Source organism: Pecten maximus, chromosome 1 (assembly GCF_902652985.1).
Source record: "Pecten maximus chromosome 1, xPecMax1.1, whole genome shotgun sequence".
Classification (NCBI taxonomy): Eukaryota; Metazoa; Mollusca; class Bivalvia; order Pectinida; family Pectinidae; genus Pecten; species Pecten maximus.
In genome coordinates, this window is record NC_047015.1 from 18,645,633 (window position 1) to 18,657,729 (window position 12,097).

The 12,097-nt window shown below is 36.1% G+C and overlaps 1 protein-coding gene across 1 annotated transcript in view; it reads right to left on the minus strand.

Annotated features, from left to right (window-relative positions):
• The window catches only part of LOC117326974 (regulator of MON1-CCZ1 complex-like), a 29,978-nt gene extending 26,034 nt beyond the window's left edge, over positions 1–3,944 (minus strand). The window contains exons 1-4 of the mRNA XM_033883780.1: positions 3,834–3,944; positions 3,017–3,093; positions 1,750–1,834; positions 1,290–1,352 (exon numbers count right to left, since the gene is read on the minus strand). Of these exons, the coding sequence (XP_033739671.1) occupies positions 1,290–1,352; positions 1,750–1,834; positions 3,017–3,093; positions 3,834–3,944 (336 nt within the window). The remainder of the gene's footprint in view (positions 1–1,289; positions 1,353–1,749; positions 1,835–3,016; positions 3,094–3,833) is intronic.
• Between the last annotated feature and the right edge of the window lie 8,153 nt (positions 3,945–12,097).

Consider the following 12,097-nt stretch of genomic DNA (forward strand, 5'->3'; position numbering starts at 1 on the left):
CTCCTTTGTCCCCAGGGTCACACCAGCCACATTTATATTTATGATTGCCATCCCCTTATGATGTTTCACACAAAATTTGGTTGTAATCCACTGAACGGTTTAGGAGGAGTAGGGTTTTAAAGCAAAATCACAGCAAAGTTCCCCTTTTTGGACCCCACCAATTGGGCCCTATTGGTCACACTAGCCTCATTTATAAAAAAATATGATTTCTCTTCTCCAATGAAGTTTCACATTAAATTTGGATGTAATCCACCCAAGGGTTAAGAAGGAGCAGGATTTTATAGCAAAAACACCAAAGTTTCCCTTTTGGGGCCCTGCCCCTCAGGCCCCAGGAGTCTTTTATTTATTTATTTATTTATTTATTTATGGGTTTTACATCCGCTATTACGGCCTTACGGCCTTTCAGCTGACGAGAACAGATAGGAAATTGAGTAGAGTGGGTACAGTATGAAGTAAAAGGAGAGAGTGGGAAAGAGGAGAAGGGAGTCGGTTGGAGAACTTATGGGTAATTTTTGAGACGACTCCCGGAGTCTGAATGAATCCTAACCTGGCGCTGTTTAGTAGCAGTTACGCCTACCCTATCGAAGATGAGTGGAGAAGAGAGAAGACCCTACCATATAAATTTGGTTTATCGAAGTTTTGACGTCCGTCTAAATACCTATTAAATAATATGAAAAATAAAGTATTGGCCTAAAAAACCCTATCCTCTGGGCCGGCGTTATCACACCTATTCTTCAACGAAAGACCGCAGAGGGATTTTTATCGTGCAAGTTGGACATTCTTACACGGGGCACCGTTTTAAGTCCCATCCGACGGACTAGGTGTTAGTGGTTAGTTTTAAGTGCTGGTGTCTTATTTTTGGTGTCCTCAGGTCATACTACCCTCATTTATAAAAAATATGACTGCCCTCCCAAAAGGATGTTTCACAATAAATTTGGTTGTAATCCACCAAAGGGTTAAGGAAGAGTAGGATTTTATAGCAAAAATACCAAAGTTCCCCATTTTGGGGCCCTGCCCCTCGGGCCCCATGGTTCACACTTCCATTTATTTAGTAATAAGCTGCAATATGTCATTATATTTTTGAAGAGTTCTGACAACATATAAATTCATTAACATCTGAATATCGCTACCTTAAAAGTTTGTAAATACATATAATATGTACATAATATTTGAAAATGATATTATGTATCAATACATTGAAGACTCATGAGTATTGACAATATGCTTACATATTAATAACCGTGCATTAGGCTGCAGGTTAAGGAGTACCAGCTATTTAACATAATTACCTTGCATGTTTGTGAGTATTCCAGTTGATCTGCTGTCATATCAGTCATGAAATTGATAAATTCCTACAAATGAGAGAAAAACACAATGCGCATGTACACTATAGCCAGCAACATTTTTTGTTTTTTTTTCTGGTGATGAAGAAACCATGAGTTTACATATATTTCTACCTAGTGATTAACCTACTTCAAAATATTGAAGATATTGTCTTTATTAATACAGTAGATACTTGCAGTATAATACTTATGAAATACATATACTGTTATAAGAATGGCCTCATTATATAATGGTCAAATCTCAATAGAAAAGTTTTGGTGAAACTCTGTATAAATTAGCTGAATGTGCATAAATATTAAAGAGACCTAACTGGAAACAACCTAATTTTACAATGATTGCAATTCTAAATTTTGATTGAAAAAATATCCAAAAAAGATAAATGAATACAACTCTTCTATTACTTACCACAGACTTTGATGATCTTTGTATACCTAGAACTCGTTTGTCTGGTGAAAATTTGATAGAAATCACATCTCCTCTACTTTCAACTCTGAAAAAACAGATTTTCAAATGGATAGTAGTAGGTACTGGAAAAGCTAATATGATTGCATCTATATATAGCAAAAAATCAACAACACAAAGGCAGACACAGAGCAGAACAAGTGGGAGAAATGGGATACAATCAACCCCAAATCACAGCATCAGTTTATTTAGTGTCTACACCTACCTTACATGTATGGATAAATGAGATATTTATTTACCCCAAAAATGCCCATTTAGTCCCAAATCGGTGTTCTATTCCGTCCGTATAGACCCTCACTTTATGCTGGTCAAAATTTCACACTGTTGACCTGCTACATTGTATTTTGTAAGTGACAGTGCAACTAACCACCCAAATCGAAACGCAATGGACCAAAAAGGCCAAACATCATTTAGTGTGTTTTTCTTCTTAAATAGTTTGGATCAAGAAAACTAAGCTTATTATTTCCCAAAACCTGTTATATTTGATACAAGAATACATTATTTACAAATTATAAGCGGTAAACTATATAGAAATAAATGTTGTCTGTTTTTTCCTTTTGCTCCATCGCGGACCGATTGATTAGGGTGATTAGGCCATCCGCGACCTACATAGTTAGCAAAAAATATATGGCGTTGAGTCAAGTTTGAAATTTTGACCAGCGTAAAGTGAGGGCCTATACAGACAGAATATAATACTGATATGGGACTAAATGGGTGTTTTGGGGTAAATACATATATGAGTCTCATTTATCCATATATGTCAGGTACTGTAGGTGTTATGTCCCGCACAATTTTACTGTGTTTGCACCAAAATCTTAGCGACACCAAACAGTATCGGAGAATTCCACATTTTCATATAGTAGTGCGCTCTGGCCCTACATGTACACCAAACATGGTGTTAGGGCCAAAGGAATTTGGGCCACAGTTTATTCAACTTTTTACAAGTTTGTAACAGGAGAAAGAGAAAATGTAGTAGCCAGACCGGGGTTCGAACCCTGGCCCCTCCAAACTCTAGACGGATACTCTATCAATGAGCTACCTAGTCGCCGATGATTGACCCAGTCCACCAGTTCCGCTACATGTTTATGTTTTAAATTATTAAAGAATCTTCATGTGCAAGACAGCAATCTACATGTACGTGTAATTAGTTATCATTAATGCCCTGTGTAACCTGTTTAACACTAGGTATAGTACATGCCTAGCACTTTACCTGAAAGTTACAGAATCCTTTTCACCAGGACCTTTGACCACCACCCCCATGGCTCCACCTGAACGCACAGCAAATACCTAAAACAAATAAAAAACGAAAATCCCGAACAACTTCAAATATATACATGTTACAACTCCAAATCATAAATGTTTTAGACCATTTCAGGGAAGGGCTAGAGATACATCATATATCAACGTCAAGATTTTTCTCTATCATAACTAAATATCAGCTGATTTCTTTAGACCCAACACTTATCATTAGACCACTGTACTCCAACAATGTTAGAGGTTTTACACGGCGAGATACTTTTGACAGGCGCCGTGTTGCAGTCGCCAAAATCATATGATATCCGATAAAAAAGAGCCGACCAGCGGCCTCTTATGTTATACACTTATAGGAGTATAGACCACAGGGGCATGTCTAGTCTTATATAAAATAGCCAGAAATACCTTTATATATTTGATATAGGTATTTCTGGCTACTTTTTTTTATATGACTACTGTAGACATGCCCATGTGATTAGACGCTTCGACTGGTAGACGTCTCACTAGACAGTAGACATGAAGCACAGGAATCTCTTAACATACCATACTCCTATACGTATATGAGGTCTTATTCCACCTGATTACACTGGTGGATATTGTTACATGACAGCCTGTCAAAAGTTTCCCGTCGTGTAAACCTCTAATATTATTGGAGTAAACATACCAGCTGACCAGTAGATCTACTAGAAAGTTGGGCGACTGTCAACTGAAAATGTTCTGCAATTCAGTCGAATCGCGCCTCTATCATTTCATATACATATCATATCACTCACCTGTTTGTTAGCATCATCGTAGAAAACGTTGGTTACTTTATCAACGGGGTCGAATCTAATAGGATTCTTACGAAGTTCAATGTAGAAGTTGCTATCGTCCGCCTCTGCCATCTTTAACGATACAGTAATGAAAGATGCCGAGAAATGCGAACAACTACAGTTTTTGTACCTCCATAATAAAGAGTAGTTCATTCGGGTGACTCGGATGTTTCCCTTACACTAGTACTGTATGCTATCTAGACCTTCAACTTTTGTTCCAAAATAGGCCTACAGGCCTCTTATATAATTAGCTATCACAGAGCACACGATCTATTGCCGGTGAAATCTTAGAAATTTATAGTATAGTATATGGTCAATTAAGGTCTTCTATGCCGGAATCAAATGTACTCTAAGAAAGAAAAGTTAAAGATTTTTTTTAATCATCGGCCTACCGATGTATTAAAACTGGAAACGGGCACTAGGCCTTCTACATGTAGCTACAAAATGTAGCGCTTCACGCTGTTAGTTTGCTCATAATGCCAGCCCAGGGATCTATATACTAAATTAATATAGGTCTCTGTATATGTCTCTGTATATGTCTCTGGCCAGCCCAAGGTTGTTTTTTTAACTTGTATTCCTGAATGCTGCATATTTTTCTTTTGTGTGGGTAATAACTTTTACAACGTAATTTTATTAAGTTCCTAATTTTGATTCTTAAATGTTTTATTGTTGTATTTTTATTATGCTTTTAGCATAATTCTGTCAACTTGTAGTCTGTGACGTACATCGTTTAGATGTATTAATATGCTGCATGAAATATCTGTTTGTGCGTGCACGCTACCATTGTGATATTTTTGAACGACTATTGATTCTAAGAATAGCTCTACTGAGCTTAACAAACACGATTCTCGTGGCTTGTAAACACGATACATGCACATCTAAAAATGTATTGTGCTGTCAATATATGCCGGAGACGTTTCTTGGCGTATTTAGAATGCTCCAAAGTATCATGCACGTAAAACAACAGCAAACAAACCAAACAAAGTAAAAAAAATAAAATAATATTCATACAGCATTGACTGTAGGCTTGGTCGTATCATGATAATCCATATAGAGTATAGAAAATTCACAGAAATTAGAATGAATATTGAGTAAATATTCGTCCTCATCTAATTAATGTGCCTCTTATTTTATGTACATATTATTGAACTGAATTTTATGTATATTGTTGAATTTTCTCTATACTTTATTGAAATACAATTAATTTGGATTGTCAATAACTCAGTACATTTATGTATTAATTTTGAACAAGTCCTCCCCAATGAGTTGAGTTTCCCTATCAAGAGGCAATACCAATACCGCATTCCATCAATATGGTCACCTGGATAGATCTATGCGGAAATTGAACTTTGTTGGTTTTAAAAGGGATACAACCAATGCCTTTGTACTACAGGAACAATATGCCCGTCGTTATATACACTACAGCTTACGTGGACTTTGCGGTTTCCACGCGTCCGTCACGGACGTGGGCATCGCGGACCCCACTCGCCCACCGGATATGGCATTCCGCGACGTTCCGTCATATATCGTGGACATCAGCTGACTGATACGGTATCCACTCGGCATCACGGTATGTGACGATCCGCGATTAGTGGTGGGCATAGTTCAACTCGAGACACCGTGTTCCACGACGATCCACGATACGTGGTGGACATGCATTTCATTTTAAAGCCCGTGGTCCATGTCGATCCGCGATATACAGTGGGTACAAGTTGTTTGCTGTTCATTTCTGATCTACACGAGTTATATCCCTTCGTCTTTCGGTAGCGGTAGTGGTATCGGTATCGTTTATCAGAATTATGCATGGTTCCATGTTGGCGGTGTAGATAAGCCTTTATGATTCGGATGAAATTGAAGAACATTTCAAGTTTTATTTAAAGCTTTAGACCCTTGGTCCATCAATAGCGTTATTATGGCCATATTATAAACATTAAAAAACAATCGCAATATATTAAGCACCGTTAATATTTAATGTAACTTAACATAAGCTGTTTCATCCATCCAGCATTCGCCATTGACGTATTCACGTTTTTAAAAAATATTCATTTATTTTAGAAATATTGCATTCATTACACGACATTGAATTGGGAAAATAGAAAAAAACCACTGCGACATAAGAACAGCTTTACCAAATCTCATCAAAATATCTAAACTTCGGCATTTGAATCATTATTCCGTTATCTTTTAAACATCGGTGTTATCATGTTATCAGACTCCGACCATATTAAAATATGCGGAATATCGAATGTTGTGACAACTAGTTGTATATCTATTCTAAAGTGTACACACAAAAGAGCTGTAAATAACTGCCTATCTGGGTATCTTGTATACATGTAATATCGTTAATGTGGTATCTAAACGGAAAACACAAACATGAATTAAACATTACATTATTGCATCAAAAGCAGAATGGATTCAGAATGTAATTAAAACATTACTACGGCCCTTTCTGCAATATAATTTACATGTACAATGTTTATATACATTCCCTAAATGTACCGATTTATGATAACCATTTAATGTCTTTATATTTATCATGTATATTGAGTGCTTTGCATTCTGGTCCAATTATGGTTTCTGTTTCTATCACCACTGTGATTTCAATGATTTGTATTCAATCATATTTTAAGTCATAAATTACTCATTGAATGCAACACTTTTTATGCGGTGTTTTGCATAAACATGGCAGCCATAACCGCTGATTTTCTCGGCAGCTCGTCACACGCAGATGATTCTATTTTAGCTGTCTTGTCAATCAAACGGGGTATCTGACGGCATCCGTGAGTTTCATTGGTTAGTGAGAATGATTGACAAGACACTAAAGCTTGTTACACTCCAGTGATCTCTGACTCTGTCAATCAAACACTGTAGAAAGGCGTCCGTTAATTCCATTGGTTGGTGAGAATGATCGACAAGTCAGCGTACGTGCACATGTTTTGTCGTCAGCTGTAATAGCAGACGTAAAACCCGTTAAATAAATATTGAGAAATATTATCAAAAACTGTATCGATACATACCGTCAAAACTGATTATCTACCGGTTCTAATAGCCTATATAGGGATATATTCCGCACAGTGACCTCACGTGTGAGGTTCGCCCAGAGACCGTATTTGAGTCATTGCATTAATAGTCTATTAAAAGTTTATTCTAGAGATGCTAATATTTTAGGCAACGATGTTGCACGATTTGTGATATTCTGTTCCGACTCATCCACTCATCGGTTTTGGGTTACATTTCATTTGTTGGAGAGCTCGAGCTAAATTATTGAAGATAGGAAAGTCTCAATGCACCTTCGATATCAGAGACGGGAATCGGTTGATCTGTGGAATAAACAATAAAAAAAGTCCTGTCCTAGGACTGGTCATGATAATGTTATATGAATATCTACACGTAGAAACACGAACTGAGATACATCCGAGTCCGTTTTATAACCGACGAGTGGCCAACACCACAAAGGCCAGAGACCGGCAAGCCGCGGTCACAGAGGCGTGTTAAGATAATAGCCCGGTAAATACCACATCTTAATTAACAGGTGTATCTCTTAACTCTAACATGTTGAATTTACCTGTAGGGCAGTTTGTTTTGATAATGATTATATAAAAGGACTCCCAATGCCAAGAAGTGGATCCTTAACTGTAGGTAAATTTAATTCATTTATTCCTTTGGCGTTTCTACCAATCTGATTTTACAACATATACAAAGACATATACATGTACATTAGCAATACAAGATCGTGATATCACAGGTTCAACGGGATCAGACCGCTATTTAGGAAATATATATAAACAAATGTAAACAGGTGCCTGCAATTAATGCGAATAAGACAACGATAATGCAAATGTAACATTTGGTATAATGTTCTATTATAACGGGCCGTATACAACATGTCACAACTATATAATGTTCTGTTTTAACGGACCGTATATAACATGTAACCTCCCACTAAATATGTATTATAACGGGCCGTAAATCATATGTAACCTTTGAGCAATATTCTATTATAACGGGCCGTATAAAACATGTAACATCTCACTAAATGTCTATTAAAACGGACCATATATAACATGTAACATTTATATAACGCTCTGATATAACGGGCCGTATACAACATGTCACAATTATATCATGTTCTGTTTTAACGGACCGTATATAACATGTAACCTCCCACTAAATATGTATTATAACGGGCCGTAAATCATATGTAACATTTGAGCAATATTCTATTATAACGGGCCGTATAAAACATGTAACATCTCACTAAATGTCTATTAAAACGGACCATATATAACATGGAACATTTATATAACGCTCTATTATAACGGGCCGTATACAACATGTCACAATTATATAATGTTCTGTTTTAACGGACCGTATATAACATGTAACTTCCCACTAAATATGTATTATAACGGGCCGTAAATCATATGTAACATTTGAGCAATATTCTATTATAACGGGCCGTATAAAACATGTAACATCTCACTAAATGTCTATTAAAACGGACCATAGATAACATGTAACATTTATATAACGTTCTATTTAGTGTTATAACGGCACGTCTATAACATGTCACAATTATATAATGTTCTGTGTTAACGGGCTGTATATAACATGTAACTTCTTACTAATTTTCTTTTATAATGGACCGCATATGGCATATGGCATTTGAATAATGTTCTATTTTAACGGGCGATATATAACATAACTTGTTACTAATTTTCTATTATACGGGCCGTATACAACATGTCACAATTATATTATATTCTGTTTTAACGGGCCGTATATAACATACATATTCTTACTAATTTTCTTTCATAATGGGCCGTATATGACATATGACACTTGAATAATGTTCTATTTTAACGGGCCATATATAGCAAGTAACTTCTTACTAATTTTCTATTATAACGGGCCATATACAACATGTCACAATTATATTATGTTCTGTTTTAACAGCCTGTATATAACATGTAAATTTTGAGCAATATTCTATTAAAACGGGCCGTATACAACATGCAACATCTCACTAATTTTCTATTATAACGGGCCGTTTATAACATGTCACAATATATAATGTTCTCTTTTAACGGGCCGTATAAAACATGTGATGCTGATGTAACCTCTTACTAATTTTCTATTATATCGGGCAGTATACAGCATGTAACATTTGAATAATGTTCTATCATAACGGGCCGTATACAACATGTAACATCTCACTAATTTTCTATTAAAACGGGCCCTATATAACATGTCACAATTATATAATGTTCTATTTTAACGGGCCGTTTATAACATGTAACTTCTTACTACGAACCTCACCTTACGACCACCTCAAAATTACGACCACCCCGCTATTACGGGCACTTTTTTTCAGTCCCGATTTTTTTCTCTATATATCTTTGTATTGGTCGCTTCACTATTACGACCACTTTGCTATTCCGTATTACGACCACCTTGGGCAGTCCCAACGAATACTAATTAACGCTTATTACCCCCACAATTACGACCAGTTGGTCGTGTCTAAAAAATTACCTGGTGTGTAGCGAACCGTGAACAGCTTACGGTAATGCGTGTCAAACTGGCCATTGACGTGTGTATACGTAATTATCGATCTTTTGTTTACTGACCAGTGTATCGACAGGTGAGTAGAATGGCTATTAATCTCTTTGAAATCTTCGCACTGACCGGAAGGTAAAATAAACATCCAGTCTTTCATTGTTCGTGACAAGCCAACATGTGCCGGGTTTTAGTTTGTAGTCCTTTGTTTACCGTTACGGGTGATCGCCCTTCCTCGGTGGCGCTGTGACGGATTAAATACACAAGTGATCAGATTATCTATCTTGCCTTGAAAATTGTAATAACCGTACATTTGCTTATTAATTATGGTATTCAAATAATTGATTTGTGGCTGTTGGTCGTTTTAAGACCCGATTACATACAAGCGAGTAAAATAAACATAGTAACGTTTGATTTTTTTTCTGGTCAAGCGCAAGTTTTTTCAGCGATCTCGATGTTTTTGTATCAATGCCGAATAGGGTCTGTAGATAGGTGTTATTATAATTTAAAAAAAAAAACATGTTTGGTTTCAAATATTTCGCTAGAATTATGCTATTCTTTCTAACTTCATTTCTTTTTTCGCTCATGATGGCCACATCACGTAAACGTAACGAGTTATCACTAAAAAAGAAAATTGAACTGATTCAATGTAGCAATGGTCGTAGTCAACGACAACTTGCTGAACAGTTTGGGGTCGGCAAAACACAGGTCAGAGCATCTTGAAAAGAAAGACAGAAATTTTAGAAGGTTATGAAGAAAATAAAGGAAATGATAGACAAAAACAATTGTCTTTGTTTTTATTTAAAGTTAAGACTATGGCATGTATTTAGCCAAATCTATACAACTTGCACCTGAGTTCAGTCAATTAAGAGTTACGGTTCCTGATGGTCTAGCTCAAATTGGTCCACCTTGGCACTTTGACCCGGACCCCCAGGTGTTCCTAATAGTGAGGTTTCACTGTAATTTTCTTTTATAACGGGCCGTATACAGCATGTAACATCTCACTGAATGTCTATTATAACGGGCCATATAACATTTAACTTCTTACTAATTTTCTACTATACTGGTGTAATGGGCCGTATACAACATGTAACATTTGAATAATTTTCTATTTCAACGGGCCATGTAACATGTAACTTACTACTTTTCTTTTATTACGGGCCGTATACAACATATATAACGTGTAACGACTTACATCACCCTGTTCATAGCCTTTATTACGAGGACACGGGTTTCGTTGCATACCAATAACGATTTCGATTACAACACTTCTAATAATACAAGTTTAAAATGGAATTCGTACATGAAATAAATGCTTAAAGTAAAGTTTCAACATCGTGGGTATGTGAATGTTCAAACTTAGGCTAATTATTTTATTTGTGATACGAATGTTTATTGTTTTAACTCAACGGAATTTAAATGTAAATAATGTGTTTAATTTAAAAATGAATCCCTACAGTAAAAAGAAATTTTTAACAAAACTCAAGCTAAATATACGTACAACCTGTAAAAGCATATATTCGGAACATTTTTGACGTGCACGGAAACCATACGTGTCAACTCACCAGCAGTTATAGGCGGGTTCCGATTAGAACACCCGACAGAACAGATACCTGTGGTGCTGTGACAGGCGTGACGACCGTGTCGACCGTAATTTCACACCTGATTATTGTTAAATGGTATACTAACCCACTCACAGTCGAGTACACTTTTATGTCTGTATGATTTGTAATCAGTTAAGTTAAATAATATCAAGAAAAATATCAGTGATAGTTCGCCATGTTGATAAGGGTTATCGGATAGTAGTAAATGGTCTGATGTGATTTTGTTTCGCATTTTCAATCATTTAAAACAGTAAAATATCTACGTTGTTGTACTATAGCTGTCTTCTGCAAATTTGGTTTATGAAAATGGTATGCAAAATTATTAATAAGGAATGAAATGAGATGAATTCAAAGTTCGTGTAAAATAGAGGTAAATATCATGTAATGTCGGAGAATACAGATAAGATACATGTAATTTTGGAGAACACAGGTAAAATCCAGGTAAGGTATAGGTGAAGACTATAATGACTGTCACAACATACCTGCCCGTAACTTATTTGTAAGAAGTGGGAGAAAGGAGACCCCCCCCCCGCCGCGGTAATCGATTTTTCTTACCTTGTGGGTCAGTCACCCGTGTCGACAGATTCACAGCTCTAGATCGTTTGTCACACCAAGTCGTCATAGCAACCGCTGCGAGGCCTTAGCCCCAGGCATTTACCCGTTCAACTCAGTTTTTGTAACGGTATTTTGCTTTCCTATACAGCGAATTAATTAATGATTATAGACTGGTCTTGCTTTTGTTTCAAACTTAAAGCAGATGATAACTATGATATCAACAAATTTTATTCCGTAGTTATTACGTGAGAACCCATAAACCAACATACATAATGTACGTAACCAAAATATGATTATTATTGATCAGATCATAAGTAATATACGGAAAGAATATCTGTAATATAGTTCACACTTAATGAAATTTAGATATATATATTTTTTTAAATAGAAGGTGCTTCACACAGACATGGGCTCGTAAAGATGACACATTAAAAGAATTTATCCTATAACACAGTATCAACTGATATAAGCACATCGTTTACTTTGCGTTTTAACTTCTGTAACATAAAA